The 24175-nt window shown below is 40.4% G+C and overlaps 1 protein-coding gene across 3 annotated transcripts in view; it reads right to left on the bottom strand.

Moving 5' to 3' along the window:
- Iftap (intraflagellar transport associated protein) overlaps positions 1–24175 on the bottom strand; it is a 72124-nt gene that overhangs the window by 37197 nt on the left and 10752 nt on the right. For all 3 annotated transcript variants that reach the window (XM_048443605.3, XM_085696661.2, XM_048443606.3), the window contains exon 2: positions 18848–18998. In XM_048443605.3, coding sequence (XP_048299562.3) covers positions 18848–18980 — 133 coding nt within the window. In that variant the 5' untranslated portion in view covers positions 18981–18998. The remainder of the gene's footprint in view (positions 1–18847; positions 18999–24175) is intronic.

Raw genomic sequence — 24175 nt, 5'->3', positions numbered from 1 at the left:
TCTACAGGTGACAGAGTCTACAGGCGACAGAGTCTACAGGTGACAGAGTCTGTCTACAGATGACAGTGTCTACAGAAGGTAGACTTGATGACATCTGAGAAGTTCATTTGTTGAAGACACAATCCATTTGTGTTAATTGTTCAGATTAGCATACAAAGTGTGAAGTTCCTTTTAGGCACTGTCCTTATCGCTATGAAACAACTAAGTTAATGTATAGTTTATTCCCTTGGTATGGAATGCTCACACACAAGCTAGACTCTTCTGGTTCTTGAGCTAAACCCATGGTGTCATACGGTGAAGAATTCAGAGTAGGAATCCAAGTGTTCATGAGAAACATCTGGATCTCTCCACAGATTTATCCAGTAGTAACTTATGTACCATCAAATCCACTCAATTTAGAACAGTATCCAATAATTTCTAGTAAATATGTAGACATGTAACAATCACTGCCACTTAATTTTTCATTTCTATCACCCCAAAAAGGTGCCTAGTGTCAATCTGAAGACTCCTCCCCATTACCAACCCCAACAACAGACAGAAGTTCATATAATTTTTGCTGCTACTGGTTCATATTTACTAGACATTCCATTAAAGTCGTAAACACATAATTCCTCTTCTGTAGTATGACAATGAGATGCATAAGCTCACAGGTAAATAAAACTGAATTATTAAGGGTTGCAATGAAAAGAGATGAACTCACAAAAGGGCAGAAGCCATCGCCATCCTGGATCTCCCCTCATGCTAAGTGAGAGCCAGAGCAAAAGAATGAGCATGCCTTCTCTTGCCGCTATCAGTGGGCACAGAGCACATCAGACCAAGCCCAAAGGGTCGGTCCCCCAAAAGCTAATTGGCTGCATGGATTCCCACAACACAGCCATGTCATGGTATATACCTGTATTTCTCTCCTTTTATTATCAGATAATCTTCCCCTGTGCCTTGCTTCTCGCTTCACCTAATAATGGACATTGGGATTGTCTCCATGATTACGATACAGCATTTTCTCCATGGACCAGCATCACTAATTCAGTTCTGTACAGTGTGAAACATAATGAAATCAAACCAACAGATAACTACACTCGCAGCCGCCTTCCACATCAGATGAGAGATGTGTGTGTTTCCTAAGGCTATGACTCTCCAGGCACTTTATACTATCACCATAGATGCAGAATTGCGACTGCATCACATGGCCCTGAGTTTACAGAAAATTCTCAGAAATTTCCTTTATAAATTGTTAACTGTTTATGTCTTCCTACTCATGTATAAGCCTAAACAGAGCAAGGCGCTCACTTTCAAGAACTCACACGTGGTTCCTGGAAGGGAAAATCCTCTCTCCAAAGAATCTGAAACAAGACTGGGAAGTAGACTAATAGTCAACTCTCAACCACAAATCCTCACTGGCTGCTGGGCTGCAGGGTGGATGGAAGGTTGGGAAGGTTATAAGGCATACCAAGGATATAACATTTACATATCTCTCAGCTAGCATATCATCTATTTTTTTTACAAAAATAATGATTAAATATGTGGGCAAGGGTTTCACTAAAAAGTCAGTAACATCTCTTCTATTTCCTTAAAATTTCATTTGATTGATGCTATAAATTTTGCTTGCTTCTGAACTAGCATTTCCACATATGTTTCCAAAGACCACAAATAAGAAAGCTACAAAAAGGCAGACAGAAAGAGAAAGGTGAGGGAGGGAAAGAAGGGGACAGAGGAGAGAGGGGAAGGAAGGGGAGGAGAGAAAAAGATGAGAGAGGAGAGAGATGAGGAGGCCAAGGAAGGCTAAATCTTGATGAGACCTACAAGGCCATCTATCTGTGATGGCCTCCCCTACTTACATGTCTTGACCTTTACCTTCACACCTCTGACTTTGTTCACATCGTACAAGGCACCCTGGCATTTTCAGTGCCTAAGGCAAGCCAATGGCTCATCACTGGCTCCCCTGGACTTCAAATATTTCAGGCTTAACTCCCTCTCTTTCTAATCTCTAACAGATGGAATTATATTAATTGTTTTGTATCTATTTCCCCTTTCTAGAAGGCAAATTCTCTGAAGGCAATAATTTTTATCACTTTTGTTCACTTTAATGAGCAGAACTTAGCAAAACGATGATGGCAAAACAAACAATGGCGCACGCATACACCTGAACTCTGTGCAGCCATCCACACTGTTAAGTAATATTTATTAGGATAAGAAGATATTCATTTTTACAAAGCAAGTTTCAACAAAATTATGTACAATATGATCTTGTTTCTATAAAATTACAATAAATTTATCAAATTTATAAATGAAGGAAAACAGTAGACTGAGCCTTTATAATTTAGGCATCATAAGTAAAAATAAATATGCATTTATGCATAGTATATGTATGTAATACTAATAAATCTATTCAATAGAAATTATATATTTACTGATAATAAAAGTGAAACTTAGAGTTTGCAACCAAGCAACTTTCCCAGGACTACCCAATTAGATAGTAATAAAGATTGTATTCAAACATCTTGATTATCTGCAACTCACCTGTTCTTAAATAATCATTGGACATGTAAGTACATATTAATAAGTATAGAAAATTCAAAAAGATACATACTATCAAGGTTTCTAAGACATATGGCTTTTTATATGTTTAATATAGTTTTGCCTATATGAAACAGATACTTAAGTTAGCAACTACCTAAATGAAATGAAGGTTTATTTTCTGTTCCCATACTATATAAATGTATACAATCAGGGGCTAATATGGATGCTGTGCTACACGAAATTATCCTAGACCCCACCTTCCTAAGAACTCCTTCCATCTTCCTACTCAGCTACCTCTAGAGAACCACCCTCTCCACATGGTCCGGCATGACACACCACCACATCCCTGTGCAAAGGACAAGCGAAGAGTGAAGGAGGTGGAAACACACTTAAAACTTACCATTACTAGTTACAGTGCAAGGCACACGCCTTTAATCCTGGCACTCTAGAGGCAGAGGCAAGCAGATCTCTGGGAATTGAGGCCAACTTAGTCTACATGGTGAGTTCCAGGCCAGCTAGGACTACATAGTAAGAACCTGTCTCAAAAATAAATAAATAGATTTTTGAAGGTGATATGTCAAGGAAGACCAAAACTAATCGGCACCAACAGGGATCCAACCAGGCCAGGATGCCGTGTGGGTTTTGCTCTATGAAGTGATCCATGAACCAGGTTTGGAAGATTGCTGCGGTACCCTGAGGACATGGCTCCCAATTCCAGGTCTATGAGAATTATTCTCATAAAGTCAATTCCCAACTAGGAGAAAAAGAATAAAAAGATCCTGTCTTCAATGGAAACTTGTAGGAAATTACAAGGATGACTCTAACTAAGACTCCTAGCAATGAGAAATATGAAGCCTGAATGGGCCACCTCCTGCAACCAGGCAAGACTTCCAGTGAAGGGATTGGGACACCAACCCAACCACAAACCCTTTGACCTACAATCTGTCCTGCCTTCAAGATGTACTGGTATAAAGATAGCAGAGAAATGGCAGGAGTGGCCAACTAATGATGGTCCCACCTGGAGACTCACACCCTACTGATGGTCCCACCTGGAGACCCACACCCTGAGAGGGAGTTCAACCTTGAGGGCCAGAGCCAGAGGTTGGATACCCCAGAGACCTGTGATATAACTAAATACGAATGGGAGGGGGGAGGGAGGGAGGAAGGGAGAGAGAGAGGGAGAGAGAGGGAAAGAGAGGGAGAGAGAGAGAGAGGCCAATAGAATGATTGCTAATGATATTCTGCTATTCTCATAGATTGGTTCCTTGCCCAATTGTCATCAGAGAGGCTTCATCCAGTAACTGACACAGATGTAGAGACTCACAGCCAAACATTAGGCAGAGTTTGGAGAATTCTACAGGAAGGGAGGAGGAAAGACTGTAAGAGCAGAGGAATCAAGGACACCACAAGAAAACTCACAGAATCCACTAACCTGGGCTCATAGGGGCTCACAGAGACTGAACCAACAATTAAGGAGCCTGCAGGGGACTGACCATGGACATACTTTACAGTTGTGTAGCTTGGTCCTCTTGTGGGACTTCTAACAGTGAGAACATGGGCTTTCTCTTACTCTGATGCCTGCTTTTGGGGCCCATTTCTCCTACTGGATTGCTTCAGCCAGCCTTAATAGAGGATGAGGAGTCTAGTCTCACTGCAACTAGATAGACCTTGACTGGCTGATATGAATGGGAGGCCCGTCTATATCTGAAAAGAAACAGTGGAGGAGGAAGGAATGAGGGGGAGAGGTAGAGAGAAGGTGGGAGGAGGAACTGGGAGGAGGAGAAGGAGGGAAACCTTTGGTTGAAAGTAAAATTCTTAAAAACTTAATTAATTTAAAAAAATAAGTATCTGTCTTAAGGATGTAACTCAGAAGTATTTAAGCTGTAGGGAAGAGTGAGAAGTGTGATCTTTATCATGGATGATGACAGAGTAGCTAAGTTCTGCTAAGGAGTACACCCACCCCACGCTGCACACACACATGCACGTGTGTGTGTGTGTGTGTGTGTGTGTGTGTGTGTGTGTGTGTCTACGAGTGTGAAGGGGGATTTGTACCTTACAGTATTTTCTAATTGTTCTGCCATGACAAAGAAAGTTTAAAACAAACAGGCATTTTTAACTTTGCTGTTCCTCTTTTAAATAACAGCTTAATCTGGTCAGGAAACTACTCTTAGGTAATTCCTTAAAATGTACTAAACACCTCCAAGTATGTAATACACAGCCGAACAGCAGAGCCCACCAGAAACCACAGAATTATTAGAGAGACACTTCCTGGAGGCTCAGGCAGCAAGACGCTCCACTCCACACTCCAGGGTTTTCATTTTCTTCCTAACAGCACGCAGCTATCCTGGCAATACTAGATTGTGTGGCAAGGACATTTTTCTGTGGTGGAGTTCTTGGGCCATGGACAGTGGCACTTGAGACAGAATTGTGTATAACCAGAGACCACTCTAAAACCGCAGAGATCATCAAGACCACAGAAAATTATTCACATAATTTGCTACATTTCCCTGTCCGAATGTCTTTATATAAAATGGTAACATTAAACAAAAAGGCATATATAAGACAAAATAAATTATTGTTTCTCTTTTTGCAGTACATCAAAACTGTATGAAGGCTATATAACTTACTCTTAAAATGCAATCTGTACCAAAATGAGCATAAGTTTTTTGAAAACTTCATGTATTTCCCTTTAGCCATCCCTCTTACACATGCACATATACACATATATACATAAACACACATACATGCACAAACACACATGCATATACATACATACCTCCATCTCATTTAAGGCATTTTTTTTTATTTTAAGGCTACTCGGAAAGCCAAGGTCCCTAGGATGCACAAGGAAACTAGTTGTTCAGAATTAAAGAGTCCTGAAATATGCATTTTAATCAGTGCCTCCCATATGATTTTTGTTGAAACATAAGGTAGAATTCCCCTGTCAAGGTTTTCTGAGGTAGAATTATACAGTTATGTGAACACATAGTATTTAGTCCATCCACCAGGGGCCAGCACAGAACAATTTCCTGACTTTTATAACTATACACTATGCCATACACCATATACAAAATCTACCATACATAGTTGATTTTAACCACCTCAAGAAATAGCACAGAAACTGACTCATACCGTACATTCAAGGTTTTAACATTTAACCTTGATATTGCTCTTTTAACAGAAAAATCGGTTCCCCTAACTACACAGCCTTGAAGTCTTACCCAGGACCTTCATGAATACCTCATCCAGTTCTCAGCCCAAGTGGAGGAGCTGCACGGAACAGGAGACCGGCTCCTGCTCTGTGAATCTGAAGAGTAAACGCCTGGATTGTGGTCTTGGGGAATGACACGCCTGGACTAGTTCGTAGGTCTTCTGATGAGAAGACGGAATAGCGCCCTTCCCGCTACGCTGGCCTTGCCTACAACAAAAAGACCCAGAAGGGCAGCACTGTGAGGGCTTCACAGAACAGCAGTGCGCCCTGAGACCATGTCTGTCTAACAACTTGCATCAAAGTTCATTTTGTTCAACTCATCCAAGTTAGAGGATCTCCTCTTCTTCACAAATAAGTCTTTGCATACATTTACAATAATCTAACACTCAAACATGGCATGTGGCCCTAGGGATCTCCAGTTTTTAAGTTATAGGAGTGCTGAAAATTCTTTCATTTTTACAGGGTACATTAGAATTTTTTTTAAAGCTAGAAGTAAAGAAAGAAATGCCCACACTATTCTAATTATTATTACTACTTTTTATTTTTTTTTTTTGTGGGGAAGAAAGTTTGAGACAGGGTCTCACTATATAGCTCTGGATGTCCTGAAACTCACTCTGTAGACCAGCCTGGCCTTGAATTCACAGAGATCAGCTTGCCTCTGCTTCCTGAATGCTAAGATTAAAGATGTGTGCTACTGTGCCTAGCTTGCTTTTGTTTCTTAACTCATAAAGCATTCATTCAATCAAAATCTGAGATCCCAATATCAAAAGCAATATTCTGAATATGATTTGTCAGTACTAAGCAAGCCAAAATTAATATGGCCTCACTAGTGAGCACTAACTGTCTAGTCCATAAGTGACAAACATGAATTGCTATCTGCTTTCATACATCTAAGCCATTTAGACTCGGACCATCTTTCTAAAGCAGACAGCAACTGAAGAACTCTTCTAATACAGAGACTCATTCTTCTGTCTCTGCATTGCCAGATTTCAGCTCAATCCTTACAGCACGGCTACTAGAAAAATGCTTTCATGTGCCACATTACCGAGAACAGCCCATGATTCTGAAATGACGCCCACATTAGCAAGCACTGGGCTGGCACTGCATTTAGAGACTACAGCCGGAGAACAGGATTAGATGTCTGCTTGCCATCCTTTTTGTCTAATCAAGAGCTCATAAGACCACAAAACCTAATGCAAAAGCAGACTAAGTCCAGAAAAGCCCATGAAAGCAACATGATAATTCTCCCTATTCCCCTATTCCAAGGGAGCAAGGGGCTGCAAGAAGACCAATCTGGCTGCCATCACTTAAATCTGTCTCACTGGAACAAATCAAACTCGGTGGGGGGGGGGGGGAGGCACAGAAATCCTGTACTAGAGAGCTGTGGTTTTCTTATAAGAAAGACACAAGGATGGTTACAACATGGTTTCCTGTTTGTATCCCTTTGGGCTTAACCAAGCATTTCAAAGAAAATATTATTATTTCATGGCTGAAAGAACACTTTGCCAAACCATTCTCATCTGAATGCAAGCTTATTCAACTGAATCAACACATGGAGTCTTATGACAGCCTCGGCTTCACGTGGAGCAATTTACCTTTTCCTCCAGGTAAGAGTACACTTACCAGCAGTGAGTAAAAATAACACCTCACCTTCAAGAAAAATAAACACCAAGCAAGTTTTCACCTAGACAATATTGCTTAAACTGTCTACAGGTTGGAAATGCCATTTGAATTAATTTATCTCACTATTAGTAATTTTCTATATTTCATAAAAGTTTAAAATCCCCTCTGTTTGTTCAGTTCTTTAATTCATACACGCACATGAAATGTGCTACATATAATGTTAAAAACTGAAAATACACAAAATTGAAGAAATGATTCTTTTAATTATGATAAAACCAAAGTTCTTTTTTTAAAAAAAAAAATCCCTCTCCCCTAAGAAGCATACCAAGAAAAGATATCATTGTAACAAAACAGTGTGCATTAAGAACACTGCCAAAAATAAATTTAATGATCATAATTCAAAGTGCTATACACACTTAAATATTGTCTTTCTGTACCCAATTACATCTAAATTGCAGAAGACACACAAAAAAAACCTAATGATTATCTATGAACCAAATACTCCCATTTGAAGTAAATATGAATTGTAAAAACCTCTGCTGAAGATTTATGCTAATATACCTAAAACAAAATGGCTCCATCAGCTTGAAATCTGTCATAATTTGAGGAGGGAAATTTCCTTCTGCAACTGAACCAGCAGTTTTCTGTGTTTCATAATTTGTCAATTTGTTCCCTAAGTGTAGTGATTTAGTGACGATGAAAGAGACTGAGAAACAAATGAAAACTGTTTAATTACAGTTCGCAGATGTTCCCCCCAAAGGGAAACCGGGCTGATGCCGTGAGTGCTGGAGGATTCTTCCACGGGCTTAGTGGAAGCCAGCTCCCTAGGCTGGGGACTTTTCCTCCTTGGTGTTCTATGTGACATTTGATGCTATGGCGAAGAGGTCACAGATAGAGGGCTACTCACCTACGATCACTAGGAAACTCAAGCTTATTTTGTCCTTTCCTTCAGGGATTCTAAAAGCACATCACAGAAAGCCGTAGGGGCTGGAGAGATGGCTGGGGGTTAAGAACACATGTTACTCTTGCAGACGACCTGCGTTCAATTCCCAGCACCCACAATTAGCCACAAGTCCAGCTCCAGGAGACATGATGCCTCCTTGTGACCATCAAGGCCACCAGACACTTATATGGCACACAGGCATGCATGCAAGCTAAACATGCATACACATAAAATAAATCTAAACAAAATTTAAAGAGTAAGTTTCTTATTCCCTCCTTTAGAAGGTTTTCTCCTTGACTGTCTGGTTAATTTGATTGGGAAGTCCTCATGTGATGCCCTGCCAACGGCCCCACAGGGTTAAGCCCATTTCCTCCATTTGCTGTGTTATTTCTTGATTGTGCTCTTTGCTGTTAAACTCACATTTGCAAAAGAGCTCCCCGCGTGGCCTGACTTTTTTTTTTAACTTTTTCTTCTTAATGTGGCTAACAGAAAAAAAAAAGAAAAAGGAAACAGAAAGACACTCCAAATGGGCTATGAACTAAAAACACCACTCAATATTCAGTAGGGAATTAAATGACTGATAACAACAGCAAAGAAGATGTGTGCCACAGCCACCTGGGAGCTTGAAGCTGGTCAGTCCGTTTCCAACTTCCTCCAGCAGGCAGTCTGCCAGTTGCAAGAGTATCAAAACAATGTTAAGCCCTCGGGTTTCTGCCTAATACTCGACAGAAAATAACTTCGAAAGGCTACACAGCAAGGATTATTTTTCTTGTTGTGTTTTCTTTTATGAAAGAAGGCTGGTTTTCTGCTCTACTGAAATTCCTCTCCTGCTTAGAAATGGGTAAGAGGGCCAGCTGCTTGCTGTATTTTTTTCTCTGTGGTATTTTTCTACAGCAGATTTTAAAATTCATTCTTCAGACTGGGAAAAGCCTCTCTTTGTACCCAACCCCACCCGTGGAAGTTTAAAGATTCATTTCTAACGTTCAAATTCAAAATAGCTTTGGGGACCGAAATGTGTCAGCTTTAGAAGCGTGTTGTTTCACGTGCTGTCTCCAGCTTCATTTTTAATTACATTTTTTAGAAGTTGTCAAGTATGAGTAGTGATATTCCTTTGGCTGAACTGACAAGTCAAAATTTATCAGTCCAGAAGTGTAAACCAAATCCCAGCTCAAGATGCAAAGCTCCTGACAGAACAGACGCTCAATAGAGAAGCAAATAATAAAAGACTCCTCAGATGAGAAGCACGTGGCTTTGAACAAGTAACTTGGCCTCTGCAGGCCAACACTGCCTAGGCAAAGTACCCCTGACTCCCCCTTAACTGCTTCATCTCCCGACCTCGTCTGTCACCTGCTCGGTGCTGTCTGCCATGCCTTGCAACACCTCGCGTGTACTTTGTTCTGTTTCTTATTCCACACCCAAGCTCAGATCTCCACCCTGACACCTCTGCTCGGCCTCCAGGCCAGTCTCCCTGAGTCTAGGGGATTCTTCCTTCTTTAGCTTCCAATTACTGTGTATATCAATCTAACCTTGGAGCACCATGACCCAAATGTGGCTATTCCTCAGGGTCGGGTCTGACAACCTATCAGCCATTCAGTTGTTCTTGTTTTCTCTTTAGTCCATCCTTTAATAAATATTTCCTAAGAATACACTCATCCCATATCACACGATACCATGTCTGGTGCTAGAGTGAGGAGGAGGAACAGTGAGAAAAATTGACCAGAAGCAGTTCCCATGGGGCTTGTACACAAGAAAAGGCAAAACACATATGTTCTGACATCTGTTCCAATGGCTCCTATCCACATCAGTGCCTCCCAGACCTTGAGAAAAACTGTCCAGCGCTGTCAGAAACAGAGGAAACATATCCTTGAGAGCGTGGCTTTGAAGTCACTCCAAATAGACAAACAACACAACTGTACCATCAACTTGTCACATGACCTGTAACAAGTTGGCCTGGGCAGCTACAACGAAATACCCACAGGGCTGACAGTTTAAACAGCAAAAATTGTTCACAGCCTCGGAGTCCCAATTCCTAGGTCAAGGCTTGGCTTCTTGTGAAGACTGTAGTCTCAACCATCACAAGGCCACCTCCTCACTGTGTTATTTCAGGGTACATGTCTCTTCTCTCCCCACTTCCACCCCCACCATTCCCCAAAGTCAAAGTAGACTGAAGAACTATTCTGGACTCATTAAACCTAATTACTTTTTAAAGGCCCCCTCTCACCATCTACTCCACATTATGGTTAACACTTCAACATAACAATTTTAGGGTTATGTAGTTCAGCCCATAATGGTCAGTTATTTAACATCTTAGACCTTAAATTTGTTCATCTTTAAACTGGTAATAATAAAAATCAAAGCCATTTTTAAAGACTCCACTAGGCTATGCAAGACTAATTAAGATGATCCATGTAACATGCAAAGTATAGCACCCAGTAAACACTAAGTGTCAGCTGTGGCCTGCATGTGAGCCTGGTTTTCTCACACACTAATACTGGTGGTGTCTCTGTGGGGGAAGCGTGGTGGTCAGCTGTCTGGAATTTCAATCTCTGACCTGACACCAAGCAGATTTCCAATGTACAATGGCTTTCTGGACCTTATGGCATAAACATAATGGTAAAGACTATGTCTTCATATTACTGTGACAATAAATGATGAGCAAACATATCAATAAATGAATCCAAAACAGAGAGCAATGGGCTGTCTCTTCCAGCTCTACAGTTTAAACAGAAACAAATTTAAACAATTACTGGACACAGAGAGAACATGCATAGCCTTGTGACTGCAGTAAGGGCCTCTGTAATGTCATCTAGGCCATGGTCCTCACAGTCAGAGAGACTCAGCGCTGCCACAGGATCATCTACAGAGACCCATAAAGAGAAAATCCCCTCAACTCCTCACGATAGGGACTCACTTCATAAGCCCAGAATAGACTTTGAAATCTATGTTTTCATGAAGAATAGTTCTAAGAGGCAGCGAAGCCTAAAAACTATTGTTAGGCATAAATGCAATGTGGCATGTGAATTTCAATTTTCAAATACTCATGTTTGAAAGAGATAGAAAAGAAAAAGTGAAGTTGACATTCATGTTTTTATTTAAGTCCATTTCAATATAGTATCTTAATGTTACTAACCATATCAAATATAGGTAATAAAAAATATCATCTATATCCCTTTTTTTGAGACAGGTTTTCTCTGTGTAACAGCTCAGGTTGTCCTGGAACTCACTTTGTAGACCAGGCTAGCCTCAGATTCATGGAGATCTATCTGCCACTGCCTCCGGAGTGCTGGAATTAAAGGAATTCACCACCACACCCAGCAATACATTCTATTTTTATATTGAATCTTCAAAATCAAGTATCTATTTTACAGTTAAAGCATACCGCAAATCAGAAGCCAAATTTACATTAAAAATACTTATTTACTTTGATTTCCAAACATTTGCCTTTAAAAAAGGACTCACATAACCAATTTGTCCCAAACACATTCAAACTTTTTTCCTAATAAATTAACAGAATGTGGTTTATCATATTTATATTTGAAAGAATTAAAAGTAAATAAAGATTGAGACCCAGATTCTCAATGGCATTAACCACAGTTCAAGTACTCAACGGTCATCTCTGGCTAATAGCCAGTGTGCTAGACAGGGCAGTCCTGTGTGAGCACAAACCACAGGATCGCCCGCCACACATCCCTGAAATGTGCCATCAGCTAGGGAAGCAGCACAGCTCCTCAGGTAGCCACATGTGAGTGAAAGATACAGATGTGGTCCTCTGGGATGGTACGAGATATGAAACTCTGAGCAAAATGGAAGCCTATTTAGGTTTTGGAACTCTAAGGTCAGAGCACCACCATTTGTCACAGACACTCAAACACGGAATGTTCTGCAACGTGTGGAAAGTCCTTTCCTGAAGATATACCACAAGAAAAAGAGTGTGCTAAGAAGAAAGAGTGGCAAATGAAATGAGAAAACACAGAGAAATGAGAGAGCTTCCAACAAAATCTGAAAAAAAATTCTTGATTTCTACTTAATAAAAATAAAGCAGGTTAAATGTTTCAAGGAGCTAAAAGAGTCCCTTGGGGAGCTGACCCGTGGGTATTTTAAGAAATAAAAAGAAAATTAGGAACAGATTAATTTAAGAGTTGTTAATCATAAAATCACAGTACAGTCTCTTCAGTCTCCTGGGAGCACTCACAACGAACCCCAGCACTCAGGAGGGGGAGGCAGCAAGAACATAGGTCACAGTTGGCTGCACAGCAAGCTTGAGGCCAGCCCAGGCTTCATGAAAGCCTGTCTTGGAAAAACTTCCATTTTAGTTTCCAAACTACTTTAAGATGAATTGTGGGCAATATAGGAAACTTTCATGGAAATTAATAATGTTACCTAAAGCACAAAATTAGAACAACGGCTGTGATTGTGCATGAGTGCCTGCACAGGTAAGTGTAAACACTGGAAACTGAGAGTGCACACACGGGTAAGTGTAAACACTGGAAACTGAGAGTGCACACACGGGTAAGTGTAAACACTGGAAACTGAGAGTGTATGCACAGGTAAGTGTAAACACTGGAAACTGAGAGTGCACACACGGGTAAGTGTAAACACTGGAAACTGAGAGTGCATGCACAGGTAAGTGTAAACACTGGAAACTGAGAGTGCACACACGGGTAAGTGTAAACACTGGAAACTGAGAATGCATGCACAAGTAAGTGTAAACACTGGAAACTGAGAGTGCATACACAAGTAAGTGTAAACACTGAAAACTGAGAGTGCATGCACGGGTAAGTGTAAACACTGAAAACTGAGAGTGCATGCACGGGTAAGTGTAAACACTGAAAACTGAGAGTGCATGCACAGGTAAGTGTAAACACTGGAAACTGAGAGTGCATGCACAGGTAAGTGTAAACACTGGAAACTGAGAGTGCACACACGGGTAAGTGTAAACACTGGAAACTGAGAGTGCATGCACAGGTAAGTGTAAACACTGGAAACTGAGAGTGCACACATGGGTAAGTGTAAACACTGGAAACTGAGAATGCATGCACAAGTAAGTGTAAACACTGGAAACTGAGAGTGCATACACAAGTAAGTGTAAACACTGAAAACTGAGAGTGCATGCACGGGTAAGTGTAAACACTGAAAACTGAGAGTGCACGCACGGGTAAGTGTAAACACTGGAAACTGAGAGTGCACGCACGGGTAAGTGTAAACACTGGAAACTGAGAGTCAGTGACGACTGTAACGCTCTGTGGTGGTCCAAGTTCTGTTGCTGTACTAAAATGCCTGGGGTTGGATGTTTGTTTAATTCATGGTTTTGAAAATTCAAGGGCACAGGGCCAGTATCTGTTGAGGGTGATGCCAGTGACCTGGGAAGGGCTTCTTGGTGTAAGAACACAATGGGGGAGGAAACCCAAGTCAAGTTAGGAAGCGAAGGAACAGGGAGAGACCAGTACTGCTCTTTTTATAATCACCCATGTTAATTAGAGATTACTTACTCCACAGACAAACTTCAGTCCCTTGTGAGGGCAGCATCCCATCAGCCTAATAACCTCACACTAGGTCCCATCTCTTAAAAGTTCCAACTACCCACTATCATCAAATAAATATTTATTTTAAAAATTCACATTTTCAAAACCTTTACAATGATGTAAATTGACAAATGGGGGGAGCCTCTTCTACCTAGATATTCTAGGAAATTCTTAAATTAAGAGATACAGAGGCCGGGCGGTGGTGGAGCACGCCTTTAATCCCAGCACTCGGGAGGCAGAGGCAGGCGGATCTTTGCGAGTTCGAGGCCAGCCTGGTCTACAAGAGCTAGCTCCAGGACAGGCACCAAAGCTACAGAGAAACCCTGTCTCAAAAAAAAAAAAAGAGAGATACAGAGGACTGAAACTTAGTACTTATCTTTATTCACAATGTTGACAGCATATACTATCTCTTCCAATGGGAAAAACAAAATTCAGCACTCTGATTTTCTAACACATATCTTCCAATTTAATTTATCTTCTTGAACTGAAGATACTATTTGTTTAAAATTAGTAATTAATATCTCTAAACATTTTGATAGAACACTGTATTTATAATCAAATATGTACCAATGGTTTAAAAATCTTTTTTTTTGAACTGCAAAAGAGAAAAAAACTCTCCAAAATATAATCAACTTCAGTGTAATGTAGTGAGAATTATGTGCGATATTAACAGTCTCCAGCTGCTTTCCAGGGGTCTGAAGCAATAATGTGAATTTCTCTCAAAAAGCCTATAGTTTAATTTTTCCAGAGAAATAAGTTTAATGGGATTACTGACCCTCTTAACACTCCTCTAAAGAAAATGAATCCCATAAGCATTCTGGCATATAACTACTATAAACATAAATAGAACAGTCAATCAATAGACATAGTAATGGACTTGAGAACTTTAACATACTGAGGAAATGTACCTAAGTCTGCCTGATGACCATGTTAGCAGAAAGATTCATGCAAAAGAACCAAACATACTGAGACAAATGAAGGGCCTAGAAACAGGGTGGGGAGGCAGAAGCTTTCAGAAAACAACCTAATTTCTTAGCCTATCTGCCTGGATCAACTATCTAGGCTATCACTCAATTCCGAGCCATGTCCCTAAGTACCATTTGGTCTTTTAGGAGGTATTTAAATGTTTCAAGGGGAGGGGGAGGACAATTACTGATTTAAGACATATTTTTGTACATACAATTCTTTGCGCTTTAAGAGGAATTTTTCAGGTCATTAGTTTCTAATGTGAACAGGCACCTAGGGATATTTTGAAAGGAAAAGGCAGCTAGCATGCTTGGAGCTGCAGTCTATGTGGCTCACATCGTCGTTTATTTCAGCTCAGTTTGGGGCCCCATGCTGCACTCAAAAGGAAGTCACCACATGTGAAGCAGTTTCTTTCTCGGCATGCAATGGCCAAGTCAGAATCTGAAGACAGACTAGATAAAGGGGAAGCTAATGCTAAGATTTCTTAATTCCATGATACAAAAATAAAATCAGCTACACAAATAATATCTAAAGTAATACAGATTCAAACTTCATTAATTCTTCCAGTTTTATCTTTATTTGGATCATATCAAGTCAGCCATTCATACTGCCTTGTTTAGGTCTAAAAAGCAAGAACTAACTCACTCGGCTCAGAGAAAGCAAGCAACTTCCTAAACCCAAGTTCATTAACAAAAAGATGCCATAATCCCAAGTTCACAGACTAATGGTCATTCTGACGTGATCTGCAGATCATAACGAAACAGTTCACTCACATGGTCCCCAAATTAATCAGCACATCTAAATTCTTCACTGCCCTCAAGTATAAACAAAACTCACAGCCTACATGTTTTGTTTAAGTATAAACAAAACAGATAATGATATTATTTTGGCTATCGGAGAAATAGAACACAATACTATATTGAGAATCCAGTACTGTCAAAATTGACAGCAATTTTTTAAAAGAAAAAAGAAAACAGTAGGGTATGGGAAACCCTAACCTGAAAGGGCTTCAAATATTGAACTTTTTTCAGCAGGATACAAGATTAGCTCAAAAAAATCAGTAGCCCTCCTGTACACAGATGATAAATGAGCTGAGAAAGAAATCAGAGAAACATCACCCTTCACAATAGCCACAAATAGCATAAAATATCTTGGAGTAACTCTAACCAAACAAGTGGAAGACTTGCATGACAAGAACTTTAAATATTTGAAAAAAATAAGTGAAGAAGACACCAGAAAGAGGAAAGATCTCCCATGCTCGTGGGGAAGTAAAATTAACATAGTAATAATGGCAGTCGTACCAAAAGCAATCTATAGATTCAATGCAATCCCAATCAAAATCCAGAAAAATTCTTCACAAACCTCGAAAGAACGGTACTCAACTTCATATGGAAAAACAAAATACCCCGGATAGCCAAAACAATCCAGTACAATAAAAGAACTTCTGAAGGCACAACAATCCCTGACTTCAAACTCTACTACAGAGCTACAGTACTGAAAACAGGCATAAAAACAGACAGGAGGACCAATGGAACCAAATCGAAGATCTGGATATTAATCCAGGCACCTTCAAACACCTGATTTTTGACAGAAAAGCAAAAAATATTAAATGGAAAAAAAGGAAGCATATTTAACAAATGGTGCTGGCATAACTGGATATCAACACATAGAAGAATGAAAATAGATCCATATCTATCACCATGCACAAAACTCAAGTACAAATGGGTCGAAGACCTCAACATAAAGCCAGCCACACTGAACCTTACAGAAGAGAAAGTTGGAAATACACTTGAACGCACAGGAGACCACTTTCTAAATATAACCCCGGTAGCACAGACACTGAAAGAAACAATTAATAAATGGGACCTCTTGAAATTGAAAAGCTTCTGTAAAGCAAAGGACACAGTCAACAAGACAAAACGACAGCCTACAGAATGGGAAAAGATCTTCAATAACCCCACATCAGACAGAGGGATGATCTCCAAAATATACAAAGAACTCAAGAAATTGGTCATCAAAAGAACAAATAATTCAATTTAAAAAAATGGAGTACAGACCTAAACAGAGAACTCTCAATAGAGGAACCTAAAATGGCTGAAAGACACTTAAGGAAATGCTCAACATCCTTAGTCATCAGAGAAACGCAAATCAAAACAACTCTGAGATTCTATTTACATCTGTAGGAATGGCCAAGATCAAAAACACTGATGACAACTTATGCTGGAGAGGTTGTGGGGTAAAGGGAACACTCCTGCATTGCTGGCGGGAATGCAAGCTGGTACAGCCCCTTTGGATGTTAGTGTGGCAATTTCTAAGAAAACTAGAAAACAACCTTCCTCAAGACCCAGTAATACCACTTTTGGGTATACATCCAATTATGTCATGCTCAACTATGTTCATAGCAGCATTGTTTGTCATAGCCAGAACCTGAAAACAACCTAAATGCCCCTCGACCAAAGAATGGATAAGGAAAATGTGGTACATTTACACAACAGAGTACTACACAGCAGAAAAAAATAATGACATCTTTAATTTTGCAGGCAATTGGATGGAGCTATAAAACATCACTTTGAGTGAGGTAATCCAGACCCAGAAAGACAATTATCACACGTACTCGCTCATAAGTGGTTTTTAAACATAAAGAAAAAAAAACAGCCCACAAATCACAATCCCAGAGAACTTAGACAACAATGAAGACACTAAGAGAGACATACATAGATCTAATCTACATGAGAAGTAGGAAAAGACAAGATCTCCTGAGTAAATTGGGAGCATGGGGACCTTGGGAGAGGGTTGAAGAGGAAGGGAGAGGCAGGGAGGGGAGCAAAGAAAATGTAGAGCTCAATAAATATCTATTTAAAAAGAATATTTTAATATGTATAAAATGAGAATGGGAGGAGAAAAGGCCCAAGTTAAAACTTGATATTCATTTGTGATTTATATGCTTTAGTCTGAAGGTAAAGTATTCAACCTGTACCTTGAACAATCAAACAAAAATGTCAGATTTCCTTTTCCTTCTCTTCATTAAAATGTCCTTGCTTTTGCATTTGTTTAGATCCTAGGTCATGACTTCAAATCAGGAGATCAGGTTTATAAGAAAACCCTTATTCTCAACTATGGATATACATTAAGTCACCAGAGGAGCTTTTACAAAATGGGGGCTCCTTGGGCCCAGCTAAGCTGCAGAGTGGGCTCTGTAACAACAGATCCAAAAGCCTCTCAGAGGAGTCTAATGTGAGGTTCAGATATGATGACCTTACATAGATCCCAAATGTGTACTGATGGCCCAGAAAGGGCCAGTGTTGAAAGCAAGTCAAGACGACTGAAAGCAGAACCTAAAGTGAACACAACTCTACTGCACTGTGACCAGCTCTGCACAGTGTATCCTTAGTCTTTAGCATCCTTCGAGGGAGCTGCCACGATTGGTCCCACTTCCTGGTAACTACCCCTATCCTGGTAACTACCCTATCAAAGTCAAGTAGCCGGAAAATGATCACACCAACCCAAACGCAGAGAGTATCTTAGTTTTAAATGTGCTTTTAACAACTTAAAAGATAAAATGAAGTGAACAGCTAAAATTTTCTCAGCTCATCTGCAGTTATCAAGTATCTCTGACTCTACCACACAATTCTTGAACAAATAAACACTTAGGAGTTTATACCTATCAGTCACTAAGTCTCTAGCAGGAATGATGTGCTCTAAGGAGTTGAATGAATGCTCATGAGTCTTCTGAAAAGACACCAAAGGCACAGACTTAAAAAAATCATTTATTTGTTGCTGTAAAATGTTACTTCATGTAGCTCTCCAGGTGAGGAAGGACTCAGCTTTCTTTACAGGGCTGGCCACTGCAAGTTTGACAATGCTCCAGTGAGTATATGGGCAACACAAATTGGACTTTTTCTTCTTATTTTTTTATGAGGGAAGGGGGTATGGCAGGACATCACAAGGGTAAAGGGGTTGGCAGACCTGGGAGGACTAGGCAGTGAGTTTTCTCAGGGCTCATGATGTACAATTTCCAAATAATCAATAAAAACATTATGAAAAAAGTTTACTTCAATATTTTACCTTTTGAAAGATGAGTAAAAGTGCTCAGAAATTCTTCATATGTTTGTTCAGGACAATTAATAAACTTATCCAAGACTTCTTTCATTAACTGATCTTCATCCATTATCTCTGATCTCGGTATTTGGGCAGGCATTCCTATTCACGGGCCACTCTACAAGACAAAGACAAATAGAAGCTAGAGAGTAAGGCAGCTTCAGCAACGCTATGGAGAGGAATTCAGGGCTCCAACAGGCAGGCGAATCACTGCCAGAGCAGTGAACTCCAGTGTAAGAGCTGGAAGCTTCAGCACACTCTGAACTATTGAACTAACTACCTATCTTGGTTTGGATTTCATTTTTCTCAGTATATGCTTAAGTCACAAGAATAGTGTCACATAATTCAACTAGAAACTAAAAGTCTTTCAATGTGAGAAGAGTCTCAGAAGGACATCTATGGACCACCATCACCATCACCACTACCACCCCATGTAGTAGCAACAACTATTGGAGCTGGTATGTTCTAGGTGCTTCAGTGTTAGCTTCCACAACCACAGGTAATTCACAAAGCCAAACATTCCTGCCCAATTCCTGAACTCAAGCCCTTAAAACAACAAATCACCCTTCACTCTACCTACTGTGAGCACAGAAGTACTATAGCTAGCAAGAAGTGGCCCTATCTGTATTTTAGCACATGCAGGTCTTAGAATCCTGACATTCCACTGAAACCATTGGCAGTCCTACTAAAAATCCTAAATATAACCTAAGTCTGTCTCCCTAACCTACCCCAAAGTGCTCCTTGAGCTTGTGAAGGAGAATAATTTTAACCCCTCTAGTACCTGACATCCCTGAACAAAGTCACACTGAGCCATCTTAATCTTCTCATTTTATTTGTTGGAACACACTTATTTTCCAAAACTGAGTTCCGAGTTGAGGTTCTCTGAGCCACCCACACACACATACCCTTCTCTACCATGGGAAGGACTGACTTTGACTTCTCATGCCACTGTGCACTGTGTATTTAGTACATTCTCTAAAAAGAGTTATACATACTACTTCGTCTGCTTTTATGCTCACAATCAAAAAGACAGACTCCAACCTCTCATTCTTGTATCCCAAATACGTAAGACCTTGGGGTGTGGTGTAGAGCTGGTAGCCTAATGTTGAGCTAAAGATGCTCATTTGAACAGGTACAATGGTCAAAATGTCACTAGACTTGACAAGATCAGCTGAACTTGGCCAATGACTTTACCTGCCCTTGGAACCCTATTCAAGCCCTCAGTCAATGGACTGGGAAAGATTTGATACCACATCACCTGTATGTGTGTAACTGATAGCAAATCACAATATGACACACTGGAGCTGAGACTCCAGCATGGTCTGGGTGTGGACAAATTATCACATTCTAAAGACTGTGCTTGTTCTATTCAACTGAACATCACACTCACAACACCACTGGCCCCTTCTCACAGAACTCATTTTTTCATGCCGCCAACTGTTTCATTCTTGCAGTTTGAACTTAAGTCTTCATTCATGATATCATATCTGGTTGAATTCCATTCATTCTGTATAAAATATTATTTTATAAAGCCTTGGGAAAATTGAGTATCTACATTAAGGAGAAGAAAAAGAAGAAACACTGCCAAAGAAATACATTCAGAATAATAAAAAGGGGATAAGGGACCACTACACTATATGGTAAGAAATGATAGCACCAAGTTTCTTTTTATTTTTCTGAAACAAGAATAAAAATCTGGAAGTGGGGAGAGAGCTCCATAGTGGTGCTCTCACAGAGGACTAGAGTTCAGTTCCCAGCAGCACATCTGGAGGCACACAACTGTCTGTAACTCCAGCTCCAGGAGGATATGACTCTTCGGGCCTCTGCAGGCACACACACACATGCACATGCACACACACGCGCATACACACATACACACAAGCACACATACACAAATACACATGCATACACATACACACACAATTAAAAATAATAGAAAACCATCTTTTAAAATGATCATCTTTGTCCTCTACTACAGCTATCATAACCCTTTACAACACAACACAGGAATGTCTAAGGTAAAAAGCGTTAAAGGTGTTAATTAGCCCCAACCCCACAAATCCCACCTGCAAACTCTGTCAGAAGTATAGCAAATATATTTCTAAACCTGTCTCTATTTTTATGATTACAGACATTTTTACAAAAACAGGGAAATATAAGCTATTCTCTACAAATAGATTTTTGTGTGTGTATGAAAGAATAGCTTTTTAACATAATAAGATCCCTGGCATCCCACCACATTAGGAATTAGAAATCTAGCCAGTTCTTTCAAACAGCTTCACAGTCACAGTCCTTGTATGTAAATTTAGGAAAGTTACCTGATATCTCTGGACCTGTTTCCTCTTCTCCTGGAAGGGGCACTGTAATGGCTCAGCCTTGTTTCCTAAACTTCAGTTTTGATATTAAATACTAAGGAAGTAAAAGTGTTTTCTGAAGATGATGTTCAAACTCATTTACTGACAAAACCTGACCTGAATTAACATGAGAGTATCTCTGCTTCTTATTTTTTCTACCCAGTATGACTAATCACATTTTCAAAACAAAACAAAACTGCCTTCCCAGACCACCTGGAGATTTGTACAATGCATGTTATATGTACCACCTACCTTACTAACCCAAAGTATGCTGAAACACATGTGAACCTACGGGTTTTACAGAGCCATGAAGCTCTATTAAACTCACAAGACTGCTCTACGAATAAAATGTTTGTCCACCTTAGGGAATGTAGCCTTCTTCATGATAATGAAGAAGACGATGGTAGAGAATCACTTTGACTGTGAACACTCTGGTTTTGCACGCACTGATGGTAATACAAGAGATCACCTCGGACATTCCAATCCCACATGAAGCATGATGCTAGAGGACCAAATGAAAACAACAGTCCGGGTATCAACTTCAAATTAAAGGCACTGTTTCAAGCTACTTGTACCTGAAAATTGGATACCTAAAAAGTCACCACGTACAACAAATCCATCTATAGCAATGTGCAGGCTTCAGCAATGGAAAGGTTATTAAGGTATGCTTGTAGCTGAGAGATAGTAAATACCAACAAAGAACCTCATCAGCGACTACCATTTCACTATCAGTAGGACATACATGAAAACAACAATCTCAACATCTGCCCATTTTCCCAGTACTGGAGCAAGCATAATACCAATAATCTAGTCCTCAAAGCATTCAGCTGGTCTACTTCAATGCACCAAAAATGACCATTTGTGGTTTCTACTGCTGCAAATGTCTTCTCAAAGTTATGTTTATTTTTTATCATGTCACAGACATGTCTTTAGGTCTCCTTTCCAAAATTCCAATTGGTATATTTTGATTATTTACCCTCAATATAGCTCAGTACTAGCAAAGGCAAATGGCAAACAGGCTATATACGGCACAGCACTGAGGGGGGAAAAATCTTTCAAGGCTTCTCATTTTCTTTCTGTGTTTGTAACAATCTAGGCATTTTGACTTTTTTAAGATTTTCACAAACTGTCAACTGTTGAAGAATTTAAAAGTACCCATCATCCAATTAGACCTTTCATTACCTAGAAAAGCATTAGGAGCCTAATGTTAAAGGTCCCCAGAGACTGACAAAGCAGATCTCCCTTTAGCAGACAGTCTGGTGGTTTATGCAAATGCCAGTGGTTTTCTAGATGGAAGCATTGCCTTTCGTTTACCACCCACATGCTACTGTGTTTTTATCATGAAACAGTTTTCTAAAAGGAAAAAGAGATAGAGAGGCTTGCCTAGATAACAAGATTCATAGTTTTTGTCTTGGTTTTGTTTTATGCTTTGAGCACCACATGAAAGGCGTAGAACATAATGGTAAGTAAAGGTATATAAATAGCTACTGGTAAATCATAAGCAACCCTTCCACCATCAGAGCCTTGGAAAGGAAATAAAGAACATTCACTGCTCTGCCCTGACTACTAATGTCACTTGGAAATCAGGTGCTTAGGAACTGGCTGGCTTTTCCCCTTGGCTCTGACTGAGAGACAGGAGAGGAAAATCCCATCACCTCCCAGAGGTTATGTTGTTTATTATCAAGTAATAAAGCCAACAATCATATAAGCAAGCGCTGTGTGCACGAAAATGTCTACTACAATGAAGTGTGGAATGTGATGTATCACCATCAACAGCACATCCTCACTGTCTATCTTCTGATCTTCATGTGATGAACTCACCCAACAAAATGCAACTGTCCCAGACAAGAGCGGTAAGCCTTAAGACACAGACCCCTGTGGACTAATCTTCTTCCATGGTGCACTGCCTGATTTTCTAACAACACAGAAGATTATATGTCTGTAAAAATGTCTTAAAAACTGTGATGTGTCCCACTGCAACTTGAAAACAACAATAAACTTCTAAGGAGCGGTACTGGCTTTCTCAGGGCCCGCATTCTGCACATTACAGTACTGGGAAGTAAAACTTTACTGAAGGAGAGGAAGGAGGACAGGAGGACAAACCAGCAATGTAATTTACTTTACCTAAGGAAACAGAGCAATCAGCCTCGGTATGTCACAGGTTGGCTGTCCTTTCATGCTGGTATAAACAGTCAAGTCTGAAAGACTGAACTGTACTGTAAGCAGGTTATTGTGACTGGTTCGTAAGGTAAGGAAAAGCAAGTGTGAGGAGGTGGCCTCCTGGTTCATAAGGTAGAGAAGAGTGTAAGGAGCCGCCAGGATGTCGCCTTGGCGAGATAGTGCCAGCGGTCCTACAGCCTGGAGGTATACAAATCCTTTGATGCTGCCGTGCAGGCCAGTGTGCTTGGGGCCTTGTTTTGCATTTCAGAGACTTGGTTCCCTGACCTGTCCTGTGGCCTTGGGCCCTAGCAGAATGGCATCAACCAATCAGCATTCGAGCCTTTCACCCTAGAAAAGCAGCTGCCTTTGGGTTTTCCACTCTCTCTAATCTCTCTCGTCCCTGCGCTCTCTCATCTCTCTCTCTGGCTCCCTGCTCTCTCTCTTCCTCTCTCCCTTGCTCTCCCTCTCTCTGTCTTTTCTCTCTTTTCCCTTCCCCCAATTTTCCTCAACCGAGTGGCTCCGAATAAAGACGTGATAAGGGAAGGAATCTCGATTTCGTGGCCGTTCATTCCTGCTGGTCAGGAAGCGCGCCGCAGAAGAGCAAGTGCGAAGTGTGGCCTCCTGGTTCATAAGGTAGAGAAGAGCAAGTGTGAGGAGATGGCCTCCTGGAGTCAACTACAACCACGCAGCACTTGCCCACTAAGACTTCCCAGTGTCTTTTACACCATACCAAGAAGAGGAAAAGAAACAGCTTCTCTGGGCTGGAGTGGTGGCTCCACCC

Source organism: Myodes glareolus, chromosome 10, assembly GCF_982192425.1.
Source record: "Myodes glareolus chromosome 10, mMyoGla1.1, whole genome shotgun sequence".
In the NCBI taxonomy this organism is placed as follows: Eukaryota; Metazoa; Chordata; class Mammalia; order Rodentia; family Cricetidae; genus Myodes; species Myodes glareolus.
The sequence above is the reverse complement of the archived record's forward strand: the minus strand, read 5'-3'. Positions and strand labels throughout refer to the sequence as shown.